General features: G+C 39.4%; 1 protein-coding gene across 1 annotated transcript in view; it reads right to left on the bottom strand.

The window, feature by feature from the left end:
• sbf2 (SET binding factor 2) overlaps window positions 1-15,053 on the bottom strand; it is a 207,845-nt gene that overhangs the window by 179,383 nt on the left and 13,409 nt on the right. Inside the window, exons 3-4 of the mRNA XM_048607330.1 lie at window positions 5,549-5,647; window positions 1,973-2,177 (exon numbers count right to left, since the gene is read on the bottom strand). Coding sequence (XP_048463287.1) covers window positions 1,973-2,177; window positions 5,549-5,647 — 304 coding nt within the window. The remainder of the gene's footprint in view (window positions 1-1,972; window positions 2,178-5,548; window positions 5,648-15,053) is intronic.

Here is a 15,053-nt window from a genome sequence, read left to right as displayed (position 1 = left end):
TGAAAATCTGGAATTAAAGGGCTAATGATGACCATGAATCAACTGTCGATTGTTGGAAAACTCACTAATATTCTTTAGGGAAGGAAACTGTCATCCTTAATGGTCTGGCCTACACATGACTCCAGACCCATAGCAATGTGGTTGACTCTTAACTGGCCTCTGGACAATTGGCGATCGGCAATAAATGCTGATCTAGCCAACAATGCCCTCATCCCGTCAATGTACACAAAAAAATTCCAGATGATTAAAGTTTTCATGCTTAGCACCATCACATTATAATGAAAAGTCAATGTGAATGTGCAAATACATATTTAAATTATACACTCAAATACACAACAGAAACACATCTCAGCATATTCATATACACACGTGCTTAAAGTCAAGAAATGGGACAGAAGTTTATATGGAGTTGCCAAAGTGGATGAAGTGGTATAATTGAGTAGAACATTGTCTAAGAACAACACAGTGTGAACTGAATCACTCTGATATGCCTAGACAAGAACATGAGGCTTAAATTCCAGTTTTCACTAATACATGAAACTGTACCTTTGCTTGATGACAACTCGTCATTCTCAAATAAACCATCAGATGCGATGCAGACTAAGATCAAGTTCAAAGCAAAAGGAAACTACCACCCAACTACCAAAATAAGTAGACACTCTACATCAACTGGTGTCAAAACAGCAATGTTTCTGAGATTAGTGAGACTCTTAGACTGCTTGCTGCAGGGCAGTTTCTTATTCTGAGATGCTTTATGAGAATAAACAAAAAATAAAAGCAATCCAAACAAAACAAAACCAAACAGAGTATGACCCTTGCATTTTGAGTACTTTTGGATTTGAATACAACCTGGTCACATGAAATGGAAAACTCGTGTTAGTTTTGGCAGTAGCATCCAAACACAATCGAGGTTCTGTTCGCAGGGAACAGAAATAGACCACAATATGGAGCTGAGATAATAATGTCAGAAATTGACAATTGCAGTGTGGAAATTAGATGTAATACAATAGTTGGGGAGGAATGATTTTCAGACATTGTGCTGGCAGGACATTGTTGGTAGTCCACAGAATGCACCGCACTGCATTTAATCTGTGCTATATCTGATTTGGGAGTGCTTAGAAAGAACAATGAGTGCAGACAGAAGTCTGATTAATCCTTCAACACTGTAACCTCACCAACCATGGTTTTTTTTTTGAAAACAAAAAATTCCGGAGATCACAGCGGGTCAGGCAGCATCCATGGAGAAAAAGCAAGTTAACTTTTTGAGGCTAGATGACTCTTCATCAGAGCTGAAGTGTAAAGGGGGCAGCATTTATGCAACAGTAGAGGGAGAAAGGAAATTGATAGTTCAGAATAAATCCCTCCCCCACTATAGCATAAATGCTGCCCCCTCCACATTTCGCTTCAGGTCTGATGAAGTGTCATCCAGACACGTAATAGTAGTTTGCTTTCTCTCCATGGATGCTCCCTGGCCCGCTGTGATCTCCAGCATCTTTTGTTTTCAGAACAGATTCCAGCATCTGCAAAAATTTGCTCCTATGGATTGTTTTCAATTGGGGGTGGAGGAGAGGAATAGTCAAGGGGATTGGAAGGGAAAAAGAATGTACACCTTTAAAAAAAAATTCCTGGCTTATGCTTAAAATGGAGTGATTTTACTGTTTATTCTGTTTTTAAAAAATCACAGGTAATATTAAAAGCATAGGGAATACTCTTATATGTCCCACAGGAACAGTTCTGTATAAGACACAATAACTGCCTTAAATCATCCACAAATGTGTGTACCAAACAAAGAACAGAAGCAAAATAAACAGGACAAAGGATCACAAAGATCACATCCTACAGAATTTGTTTATACTTTGACAACTTGCTTTCCCAAGTATTTGTTAACATAATTATTTTTACCACAAATACATGTTAGCAGAAGTTCAAGGTTGCCTTTAAAATACTGATATATTAAAATATTGATACGTACCAACTGGTGGGCCAGCAGGTACAATGCACTTTTTCTCAACCCGAACAGCAGGAGGTGAATTAAGATGCTTTGAAAGACCTTCCTGGAGAAGAGCCTGTACTTTATCTTCATTTATCTTGGGAAATGGCAGTACATGCACCCTCATGTGTGAACCTTCAGTTGGCTTAGGCACTTTCTGAAAAGCCATGTGCGGATTTGGATTTTCCTATAATAACATTTTTCAAATGGAAAAACAGATAAATAACTTTGAATTACTATGACAACAACGTGTAGACCTGGATGAACACAGCAGGCCAAGCAGCATCATAGGAGCAGAGAGGCTGACGTTTCGGGCCGAGACCCTTCATCAGAAAAAAGCTTTTCGGATTCTCCAGCATCTGCAGTTCCTACTATCTTTGAATTACTATGAACTGTGTCTATGGAAAATATTGAGACAACAATGTGGAATGTGTAGAACATATTCCCTTTGGTAATTCATACTATTGCCGCCCACATCAGGGAGGGTGTAGAGTATTCTTTTAGTTTTGTTCCAAACTCTTAATAGTTTTACCTGAAGTGAGTAATTTGCTCATTTTCATCAAGGCACTATTATCTTGATTGGTTAGCTCTTTGGAACATGCTACCATTGAGAGTTGGTTGATGAAAGATAATCAGCACAGATTTGTGAAGGGGAGTTTACACCTGATTAAACTTGCCTAATTTTTGAAGAAGCCACCAGCACACGGGACAGGGGAGTGCCAATGACTGCTGTGTAAATGGACTTGCAAAATGTATTTCATAACGAGATAAACGAAAATGGAAGTACACATAAATGAAAGTAAAACTGTGACATGGATCAGTAAATGGTTAGGGTATAGGAGACAACGGGTAGGGATAAAATGAACATTTTCTTGCTGAAAAGATACGACTGGTGGAAATCTTCAGCTATCTGTTCTCGGGGCTCAGCTTTACACAATCTATATTAATGACTTGGATGGAGGAAGTGAGCAGATAGTGTGAATACTCAAGGTTTCAGTATAATAAAGATGGATCAATAGACATGTTGGAAACTAAAAGAGATTAAGGAAATTAGGTAGTCTAAGAAGATTATCTTGTTGAATGGCAGAATGGGCTCGATGGGTCAAATGGCTGATTCCTGCTCCTAGTTCTAATGTTCACTGTATGACTGAACTGATGATGAGTTAAATTAATAATTGTAGATAAATCCAAAACCTTAAATTGTTGTGCAATTTCTGAAGACATTATTAGCACAATTGTTGGTATCGGAGATTGGGATTACTATACGAAAGGATAGTAACAAGAGACCAAGAATAAATCAGCTACAATGAGTCACATGAAGTAAGCCTTGACAGTAAATACTGAAGCACAACTATTTATAGCACAAAAAAGCCTAAATGTGAAGTTATTCCTTCACAATTTCTTTCAGAAAGTTAAAAACATCTTAACTGATAATTGAGAATCTTTTTGAACAATAAACGTCAAAATATAGCAAAATAGGGTTTGAATATGACTGTTACTTTTTTAAAATTATTCATTCATGGTTTGTGGATTGCCCATCCCTAACAGCCTTTGAGAATGTACTGATGAGTTTTGTTTTTGGGCTGCAACAATCCTCGGTTGCCTACAGTGGTGTCAGAAAGAGTTCCAGGATTCTGACCAGCGATATTGAAGTTCCAAGTCAGGATGGTGTGTGACGTAGGAATATTTGAACATAGGAACAAGAGTAGACTATTCAATCCATTGAACCTGCCCTGCCATTCAGTACAATCGTGGCTGATTGAATACTCCAATGCCTTTTATTCACCCCATTCCCCATAACCCGGTATGCAACTGGTAATTAAAAATCTATCAATCCCTACCTTAAACATAATTAATGACTGAGCTTCCACAGCAGTTCTGTGGGACAGAATTTCAAAGATTCACAAACTTCTGAGTAAAAGACTTTCTTCTCATCTAACATGGCCTGAAGGAATGCCCAAGTCCGAATGAAATTAGGGAATGAGGATAGATATATTAATTCAGTGTTAATTGGGTATGAATTTGTTATATAATAATATATTCTTGAGTAGATTTGTAGCTCAGATTGTGGATGCTGTGGTTGGTTCGCTCACTGAGTTGGTTCATTAGCTTGCAGACGTTTCATTACCCTGCTGGGTAACATCATCAGTGCAGCCTCCGATGAAACGTTGTTGTATTTTTCCCCCTTGCTATTTAAACTCTTGGGCCCGTTGGAATCGATTACCTCATTTCTGGTTTTACTTTGCAGTGGTGTGTATATACGGTCTAATTCTATGTGTTTATTGATGGCCTTCATGGTGGAGAACCGGGCCTCTCGGAATTCCCATGCTTGTCTCTGTTTGGCTTGTCTTAGGATCCTGACATTGTCCCAAACGACCTGGTGGTCCTCCTTGTCGGTATGTATGGAGATGAGTGAGTATTGGTTGTGGCTTTTTGTTGCTTGTTGGTGTTCATGTATGCTTGTAGCCAGTTTTCTTCCTGTCTGTCCAATGTAATGTTTGTCGCAGTCCTTGCATGGAATCTTGTATATTACGTTGTTGCTGTCCATAGTCGGTAAGGGGTCTTTGATTCTTGTTAGCAGTTGGCGTAGGGTTGCTGGAGGTTTGTGTGCCACTTTGATGGCCAGTGGCCGTATGTTATTGATGTATGGTAACGTGACAAGTGTGTCAGGGCGTGCTGCATCTTCTTGTTGTGGTGTGTGAGACAGGCATCGTTGGACCCAGCTGTTTTGGACAAAGGATCAGTCATCCGCATATGAACACACATATTTGAATGTGTACATTTGCTGCCAACATCAAAAGGGGATTGACATAATGACACCTCACTTTTTGTGAAGTGGGTGTGAGGTTGAGTTGCCTTTGGTTGCAAAATGTGCATTTCTGAAAATGAAAGTTATAGCCAATTTCTTTCAGTAAATAACAGGGCCTCTTGTTTCCCCAGACATAATTTTTTTTAGATCTTGCCAAGGGCTGAATTTCTGTTGCTGTTCCTGACGGGATATTTTTCTAATGGACTTCAACATTGGCCTCCAATGGTGAAAGGACAGTATTTCAAAATCCGGCGTTAATGTAATGAGTCCTCACCACCCAAATTCTCCTCCAGACAGACCGTATGGAATCCAAGGCTAAGTTTAAGTCACTGCATATGACTGCTAATACTGAAATCTATTCTGTATGGAGAAATAAGTGCAATCATTTGAAAGACATAATTTCACATTAAAGACAGCAAAATGACACACAATAATAGTGCAACATCTTTTGTGCTGCTTTGGCAAAGTCAAGAATAAATGTTAATAACAAGTCTAGTGCAGGTCATTTGAAAAAAAGTGAACTGCAAGTGAAACAGGTGGATAGGCTTAATGATAACACACTGCAGTGAACCTTTTGTTGCAAGTAACATTAATATTTCCAATTAGCTTCTGTCCTCAGACATGATATAATGTAGCCATGATAAAACATTTATCATGGTTAACCACCATATTAATTAGAAAGTGTTTGAATTCTTACAATGCACAGTTAACTATATTAATGTTAAAAAATTACTTACGAAGAAACTTACATTTTTGTAGAGCTGTTCTGCAAGCTCTCGTATGTGTTTTAACATTTTTGTTGGAATTCCCTCCTCAGTTTTGATTCTTTCCACATCAAAAGCAACCAACTATAAGAAAGAAAAGTTATAAATTGTAACAATTTTTATCCCACAATAATGAAATTTATCAACTAATTAAAAATAAACATTCCTGTATATATCTTAGGACTGAAATGTTTCCCTTAACAATTTCTAACAGATGTCATATGTTTCATTAGGCTTTAATTTATGAATTAATCAAATATCAACAGACTACTAGGACAATGAGTTTTTTTTTTAAGTAAATTGGCCAAATCTGTTTGCTCCGAGGAAATCCAATGGACACCCAAGGCCCCCAGTGCAGAACATGAGCAAAATTTCTGATGCCGAGAGATTAATTTTCTTCTTAAATGCTGATAGTCAGAATGTGGCTTCCAGCTCAAGAAGCTCCTCTCAAGATGGCCGATAGAGTGGCAATTCCACCACTTATCTGGCAAGGCCCTCAACTTCCAGATCAATTTGCCAAGGAGACCATGACAATAATTAGTCCCGTCATGTGTCCATTTGCAGAGTTAAGGGTGCTGACAGGAGAATCAATTTTACCTTAAGACGATTAAAGTATTTCAAAGCAGCTACCTAAATCTCGCACCTCAGCTGGCATGTAGTAGTATCAAATTTGTAACAGGAAAAAGTTGATTAATTCCAAAAGAGACGGCGAAAAATGTGATATTCTTGTAAACCATAAAATGCAATAAATCACAGGAATATTTCATTTCAAGGAACAGGCTAATACATTGATTTTTAAACATCTGTTTATGATGTTATGAGTAACTACATGGAACATATTTTACGAAGACCAGAGAGAAAGTAATGACTACAAAGTTATGAGGCACACAACTTGCTACTACAATTTGAGAAATGAAGCTTACTGCCTAATGCAAAGATCCCCAAAAGTTTTGTTTATGAAATTCAATTGTTCACTCAGATTTAAGTTGCATCTTCTCCAATGTGGCACTGTTCTGTCGCACTGATGGTCCTAGAAACAGCAACATGAGCCACAGAGTAGTGGGTATCCTTCTCTACCCAACAGCAAACTTGCATTTTGTCCCTGCTGTTGAAACAGTTAAGTCATGTGTGGGAATCTACAGATAAGTCATCTTAAAATAGATAGTTGGAGAAACTGAATCCCTACTGAAAGAGAAAATAGAACAATATTAAAAACATTAAAAAAGAGGTGTCATGCTTCTTGTTTTGACTGATTTTGGAAGGGTGCACTGTTTCCTTTTCTAATCCCACTCTTTTACAGGTCTCAGCAAATTTTTACTGTAACTAGGTTGGTGACATCGCCAATTTTATAGGTTGCAGATTGTGACAGGTTCAGTACGGTATTAAGAACAAGTCAGCCAAGTTTCATTAGTCAACAAATAACTGGTTTATTATCAAAACAAACGTACTCAGACAAAGATCAAAACAAATCCACCCTTCAAAAAACTAACACAGATCCACACACGTTCATGTCTGGGGAAAAACCAGCAGAAATATCTCTACCATGTTAACCTTAAAGTAAGCTGGCCAAGCAATAATTAAACTCATGAAAAAAGGATAACTCACAGATTGTGAAATGGGATGCCTTCATGGTACAGTTGTAGTTGGCTGAAGTCCCTTTGATTCAAACAAAGGTAGGATCGATGCTAAGACAACCCCTCGTCAAGACTTCCTCCGAGGTGGCAAAGAAGAGACAGAGCACGAGGGGGCAATGGGCTTCTGGGGTAGGTCAAATTCATTCCGAGTTCCAAAATGCAATAGTCCTCTCCCACTCTCAAACTAGGTCATATGACTCCTATTAAAGTGCTTCAAAGAACTCCTTGGCCTTGCAGTTGCAAATATTATTGCTGTTATATACACTTTTTTTGCTGAACAAACTTCGTTTTGTTAAAAGAGAGAAAGCAATAGAAAAATGAATAAGATCAGAGCATGCAGAATCAGAGGACAAGGAAAAAATGAATAACCAGCTGCTGGTAAGAAAGCAGAGAATAGCAATAGAAAAAATACAGAGCTTCAGAATGGGGTACACGGAAGTGGAGTATTAAGAATCATTGCTGGGACCCTAATTATTTAAATTTACATTAATGGTTCAGACTTTGAAATCAAAATGACAATTTCCAAGTTTTCAGACGATACCAAATCACAAGCTAACATTAATAAACTTACAGCATAGGTTTTGATTGGAGCATAAATTCCAACTGAAGTATTAGATGTTACACTTTAGTATGAAAAATAAACAGGTCACATAATATTACATGGAAAATAAGAATCCAAAGAGGTTGTAAGAGCGAAGGGGAGAACAAATACAGGAAGTCAATAAAAGTTGCGTACCTGGTCATTAAGGCTACAAACAAAAGCAAATCACAAATTGGGTGTTTTACTGAGAGAAATAGAATTGAGAAGTTATGCTGAATTGCTACAGTGCTAAACAGGCTCATAATACCAAATGAGCCTCCAGCAGAAATGTATATTCTTCATAATACCATGTTAAAACTCTGGATTAAAAGGAAAAGCATCTCAATTGCTACTAATAGATCACATGCTGTTACAAAGAACACGCACGTTCAGGGAGTGGAAATTTTTGCAAGATAAGGGTTTTACGTTTAGGGGAACGAGTGCCGTAAGTAGGATCCACATTCTTCAGAAATCCAACTATTCAGAGAAACGTTATGCCGCTCACACATTTGTTTTTGATTATTATAAAATTGTTTTAACTGAGCTGTCCTGGCACAAGGAACAATTGATGAGTTGCATCATAGAACAATATTTGGAGAATTAGCTTATCTAGCAAGTGTGCCCTGTGGCTTCCTTAAATTAAATTGTGGTAGACTGACCACTGTTGGTGTCTGCTACAATATGTATCTTGGCTCTTGGTTGCAGATTAGGCTGCAACAATGGGCAGAACGGCTTTTAAGCCTTATGAGTACAGTGTAGTTTTATTGAGGCAGAGATCCTATGAAAGCTCCAAAAGTATGCCTGGATTAATGTATTCTGCAGAATGGATAGTGCTCAAGTATCTGGCCTTATTCTCATCCTCCCCATTGACATGATGCTCTTCTGCTGCCAGAGTATAATGTAAAGTGGGATTTCCAAAAGGAATCCCATTTTGCAACTTTCAGATGGCAGTTTCACAATTGCTTTTAAATAGAATACACTTTGCGGACAGCAGAGACTGTAAAGAAACACTTGCCAGTTATGTCTTTTCTTCTAAAACTTGCAGTGAAACACATAGTAAGGTCAAAAGTCTCCACTTCAGCAATTTTCATTTATAAAAGTATTTGGTCCAACTGACAGGAAAGATCATGTTCCCTTTATTTTGTCATGTACTGGGCTGCTTCTGCAACAAACACCCACAAATACAATGGACCTAGGCCTATGTTTCTTGACCTTTCCAAACACAGGAATTTTAGCGCCCTTATGTCCGGAACAATTAGTTAAGAAAAAAAAAATCAGGATTCAAGAAAAGTGTTGTGAATTTTACTTTGTCAGCTAACCACACAGTTGAATAGTGCAAGAATCCAAAATCATAACTGGACATCACATCAGCTCAGCTGGCCTCACTTCTTTTTTTCCTGTGTATGCAAAGAGTCAAGATTTTCAATTACATATCCTATTGCATCCTTAGGAATTTCCAAAGCTCTTCACAACCAATGAATTACTTTTCAAGTATAGTCACTGTTATTATGTAGAAGTAACAGCCAGATTGTGCACAAAGGTTTCCACAAACAGTAGAGATGCCAGGCTAGTTAATCTTTCTTTATCAACACTTGAAGGACAAAGGTCAGCCAATTATTGGGAGAAGAGGGTTCAGCAAGTATATTTAGTGCCCTTCTTCATATAAAGCCACAGAAATTTGCACATTAGATACGGATAGAACATCACTTTAACAAGTCACAAATAGGACAGAATGTTTGACAATGTGGCACTCTCACAATTTATCATTGAAGTTTCGCACAGATTATCTTTTAGATCTTCCAGCACAGATTGAATCCAATAATTTCTGACAGATAAACACTACAAATGGATTGACAACAGAATCAGCTTAATTCCATTCCTTTTGAATGACAAAAAAAATTGGTCTGAATTTTCCAATTACTATCAGAACAGATATAAATGACAATCATCCTTTTGAGATTATTCACTTACCTGTCAGGGATTTTCTGGACAAAATATAGAGGCTAGTCTGGGTAGAAATCCACTCAATGCAAAAACAGCACTGGAGGTGGTACATGCCCCTTTTATATGGCTCTTGTCACCATTTGTCAGAAGTTAAATTGTTTACTGTGGTGTTGGATTAGGTTGAAGCAGGGAATAGAGAAGTGCATTGCGGTGAGATAGTGAGTGGTAGGGGATGAGAAGGGCAAAATTCCGTTTCCCGATGATGAGTTAGTGTAGATATTAATTTCTCAGAAATTTCCAGGCAGGTAAAGGACCCCTCTTGCATTTATGAGCATAACATCAATACATATTAGTCCAATTAAACTACATTCAAGGGTGCAATCTTGGGCAGCAAAAACAGGAAAAGGTTCACAAGCCTGACTACTTATAGCTGGCAAGGTTGAATTCTTCTTCCAAGCTCGAGTGAGCACAAACTTCTTTACCAACTTAGTTCCTTTAGAATTAAATGTGTTTCTTTGTGCAAATGCTTACAATGTAAGGGATGAAGCCTCACCAGATCAACTAGCTCATGAAAAGTCTCAGGATTATGCAGACTTGTAGTTGTTAAAAGCTTATCGTGAAAATTGTGAAATCTCAAAGGGTCAACAACCCTGTCCAAATGAGGCAGCCACACTGACTGATGTCAGCAATACTGACCAGGTAGATAAAGTAGAAAGGAATGGCAAGGAATAGAATTCAAAAGGCATGATTGTAAGGGACAGTCGAAGGATTCTGAGGAATGGCAGGAAGAAACTGGGTTGCAGAGGGGACAATCACAGTGATGGGGTCAAGGAGCACAAGTAATGGTTTAAGCTGCATAATTTTCGATAGAGAGAAGAAGGTTAAGAGGTGACTTGATAGAGACATACAAGATGATCAGAGGATTAGATAGGGTGGACAGTGGGAGCCTTTTTCCTCGGATGGTGATGGCTAGCACGAGGGGACATAGCTTTAAATTGAGGGGTGATAGATATAGGACAGATGTCAGAGGTAGGTTCTTTACTCAGAGAGTAGTAAGGGCGTGGAATGCCTTGCCTGCAAAAATAGTTGACTCGCCAACTTTAAGGGCATTTAAATGGTCATTGGATAAACATATGGATGATAATAGAATAGTGTAGGTTAGATGGGCTTCAGATTGGTTTCACAGATCGGCGCAACATCGAGGGCCGAAGGGCCTGTACTGCGCTGTAATGTTCTATGTTCTATGTTCGACTAAAGTGGGAATACATGGGGTAATGAGATGCACTGGAGAGGGGGAGAGAGTAGGTGAACTGAATAAGGAATGGTATACCTCTAGGGCTGGGCAAGGAGATCTAGATTGGAATGGGATCACAGGAACATCAAGGAAGTTAGTGAAAAGGAAATAATTACAGGGGAGACTGGAGAAGGACAGAGTGGATCCCACAGGAAAGCAGACAGTGAACAGGGGTAAAATTAGAGTGTGAAGGCAGAGGAAAGAGGGTGAACAAATCCCATTAAACAACTTAGAACCACCATCTTGCTGCTAAATCAGAAAATAGAAGGCCTCACAAAGAATACTTTGCACAAATGGGAGGGACCTGAGATCTATATGCAAATGTTCCTGCACAGTGCAAAAACACCTAACTGAGAAAATTGAAACACCAACTAAAAAAATACTATTTCACAAGTACTCAGTTAAGGCCTTGGCAGTGAAGGGAAGCACAGAATGCAGACCAAAGGCAAATAAGTTCTATCAAATCCTAACACCAACATCCCAACCATATCTCATGATTCACGTAACTCTGAGGAGAAAGGCACCTAACAACAATGGTGGTGGTTAGGGTGGCGGAAAAGATTATTCCACATGCAGAAACATGTACATTGCTCACCTGAAATTTTTGAAATTTCTTTCATTTGCTATGTTTTCTTTATACTCAAGATCAATCTTAAGTCCTTTTTCTGCAACATACTCCTTCAAGTGGACATCGTGCAAGACTGAACAATCATCAATTCAACATGCTATAGGCACATATTTCCCCGATTTTCGCTTATGGAGTATTTCCTCCAAAGTAGTAAATAATGCAACCATCTCTGTCACCTCTACCAGTGCAAGTCTCTCTAGAGCTAAGGTACTTGTAACTGCTTTTTAAAAAAATTATTTGTTAGATTCCCAAGCTAACCAACATTTGTCATTTCTTCCCACTGAAAATATAAAATATCCGGCTTTACTTATAAAGCCAATGTGAAGATCAGTGTGAAACATCACTAAAAATGACTAATTCCTTCTGGGTCACCCAGTGTAGAGTGTTCTAACTTTAACTGCTTCAAATTGCCTCAGTGTTTGAGGTAAGGTCACCAGGCCTGAAACGTTAACTCTGTCTTCTCCTTCACAGATGCTGCCAGGCCTGTTGACCTTTTCCAGCAACTCTGTTTTTGTTCCTGATCAAGGGCAGGCACAGTTCTTGTGGTTTTTAATTGCTTCAATGCCTTATTTGCCGTCAACATTTGTCCAACAGTAACATATTTCAAGATGTTGCTTCATTCTAATACATCATATCATGCATATTATTGAGTTTGTGTGCACAACAAATTTCATTGCCCAATTAAACATTAATTGGTCTGCTTCATCCTTGGTTATGGAGTCTTCCTTTTGAGGGAAGATCTGGGGTGATTTAGTCAGGATCCTATTAACATTCCTTTGGTAAAACTACTGATTCAGAATCAATCTGTCTAATATCCAATCCTGTATATTTAGAAGTACATGAATACAGACTTACAATTTTAATTCTTCTTTAAGCATTATGCAATATTTTCAATATTTCTACTTCCAACCCTCACAAAATCATCCATGTGCATCACAAAGAGGCTTGAATGTTTTCCTCCATTGTGCCAATTAAACATGGCAGGCTCTGTTTTTCTGGAGAGTTACTCAGGTCTTTAACGTCCTGGGATCCCCAGTGCATTGGCTGCCTCATTTGGAAGGTAAAGTAACACGTCTCTTATGTGATGATCTCCCAGCAAAAATGGAGCTTTAATATCATTGATCTACATCCCGAAGCATTTATTGCTAACAAAGCCAAGAAAATCTTTAAAACGGTTTTTCTTGCCAGAGTTGAATCAACTCATGTGTTGATAGCCCAACTTTTCTTCAAAACCTTCTTTTCTGTCACTCATCTGGATTGATCCTTTGATATTGCATCAGAAGCACCATTTCCATGCATAATCATTCATACGATAAGGCTGGCTGACCCCTTTCTGGTCCTCTGTGTACACTTAAATTTCTCTACAGCTTCGTAATTTTCACTGTTTGCCCCCTTTTACTGACTTATCTTCTAAGTTGTTTGTAGCCAGTAAGACTTCTCAATCAAGACTGCTCTTCCTGGCCTGTACTACAGTTCTTGATCTTATTGAACTCCATCCTCTGTATTGACTTTTCTCTCTTTCTGAACTGTTACTATTTATCCTCTCTCTTCTATTGATAGGATTCCTCCAAACAGCTCACTCTCTCTTACTACGGGCATGTTCATTGCCAGATCCGCTGCCTGAGCTTACACTTCATTTCCTTCCCTTCTACCTTTGTAATTTATGCTCCCATGCTCGGCTGGTCTAACTTCGTGCCCTCATCCTGTACATCCAACTGGATGTTATACTTTCCGGCGACCTTCCTTGCTCTACTTCCAAATGTTTCCGTTGACTCACCCCTTTGCAAATATGTGTCTTCAGTCTCCACTTGTAGCAGGTATCTTTTGGGACCAAAGGTCTCATTTTGATTTGGTCAGAAGTCACGCAACACCAGGTTATAGGCCAACAGGTTTATTTGAAAACACAAGTTTTCGGAGTCTTACTCCTTCCGGTGTTAGTGAGAGAGATGGTGTCAGACACAGAATTTATAAGTACAAGATCAAAGGGTCACACAACCGATCAGGATGCATGAAACAAACTGAAGATGCTGTTAAATCTTTAATCAGTTAGAAGGTTTTAATTGATTAATATGTATATGTAAATCCTCAAATTCCTTTCAAGTCCCTTTCCTGTGAGAACTAAAGGTTTTATCCATGTAAAGAAGTGACATTTTTGATCAGACAATGCATATTAGGTGTGATGCCTTGTTTAGAATCTGTTTGCGTTTCGGTTTGGAGTCAGATTGGTTTACTTCTAAAGTAGGAATTTATAAAACACCACATTGACTGACTGTCTATAAATTGTGTGCTTTTTGAATGAAATAAAATGTATCTGTAAATACAAATTCACCCCATAGATTCACATGTGCAACACATACACAGGATGTGCTCGGATGAGGAAGAACGAGACGGACACCTGAAGATGTTGAAGGATGCCCTCATAGGAACAGGATATGATGCTCAACTCATCAATCGCCAGTTGCGACGTGCCACAGCGAAGAACCGTAACGACCTCCTCAGAAGACAGACACAGGATACGTCCAATAGGGTACCCTTGGTCATCGACTACTTTCCGGGAGCAGAGAAACTACGCCATGTGCTTTGCAGCCTTCAACACATTATTGATGACAATGAGCACGTTGCCAAGTTCTTTCCCACGTCTCCACTTCTCACCTTCAAACAACTGCCAAACCTTAAACAGACCATTGTTTGCAGCAAACTACCGAGCCTTCAGGACAACATCAACCACAACATTATACAACCTGTCATGGCAACCTCCACAAGACATGTCAGATCTTTAATGCGGACAATACCATCACACGCGGGACCACCACCCACCACATGCACAGCAGATATTCATGTGACTCGGCTAACGTTGCCTATCTCATATGCTGTAGGCAAGGACGCCCTGATGTATGGTATGCTGGCAAGACCACACAGACGTGATGACAACAGATGAATGGACACAGCTCAATAATTGCCAGGCAAGAATGTTTGCTCTCAGAGGGGGACCACTTCAGTGTTCAAGGACAGTCGGCCTTGGATCTTCAGGTAAACGTCCTCCACGACAGACTTTGGGATACACAACAATGCAAGAGTCACTGAGCAGAAACTGAGAGCCAAGCTGTGGACACATGAGGACAGGCTCAATTGGGATCTTGGGTTCATGTTGCAAGGCAGGTGAGCCCATCGCGCGAGACACTCTCTCACACGCGCACATACACATGTCTCTCTCTCTCTCTCACATGCACATACTTGCCCCACCCTGCACAGGCACACACACACACTTGCCCTCTCTCTCTCTGCCTTCCCCCCACCACCCCAAGCGCTCTCTCCTTTCCCTGCGCACACCCACCTCAGCGGGCACTTGCCCCACCCACACACACGCACGCACACACCCTCCACACACACAAACACGCACGCACACACCC

This window comes from Rhincodon typus, chromosome 17, assembly GCF_021869965.1.
Source record: "Rhincodon typus isolate 14 chromosome 17, sRhiTyp1.1, whole genome shotgun sequence".
Lineage (NCBI taxonomy): Eukaryota > Metazoa > Chordata > Chondrichthyes > Orectolobiformes > Rhincodontidae > Rhincodon > Rhincodon typus.
This window is presented reverse-complemented; position numbering and strand designations above follow the sequence as displayed.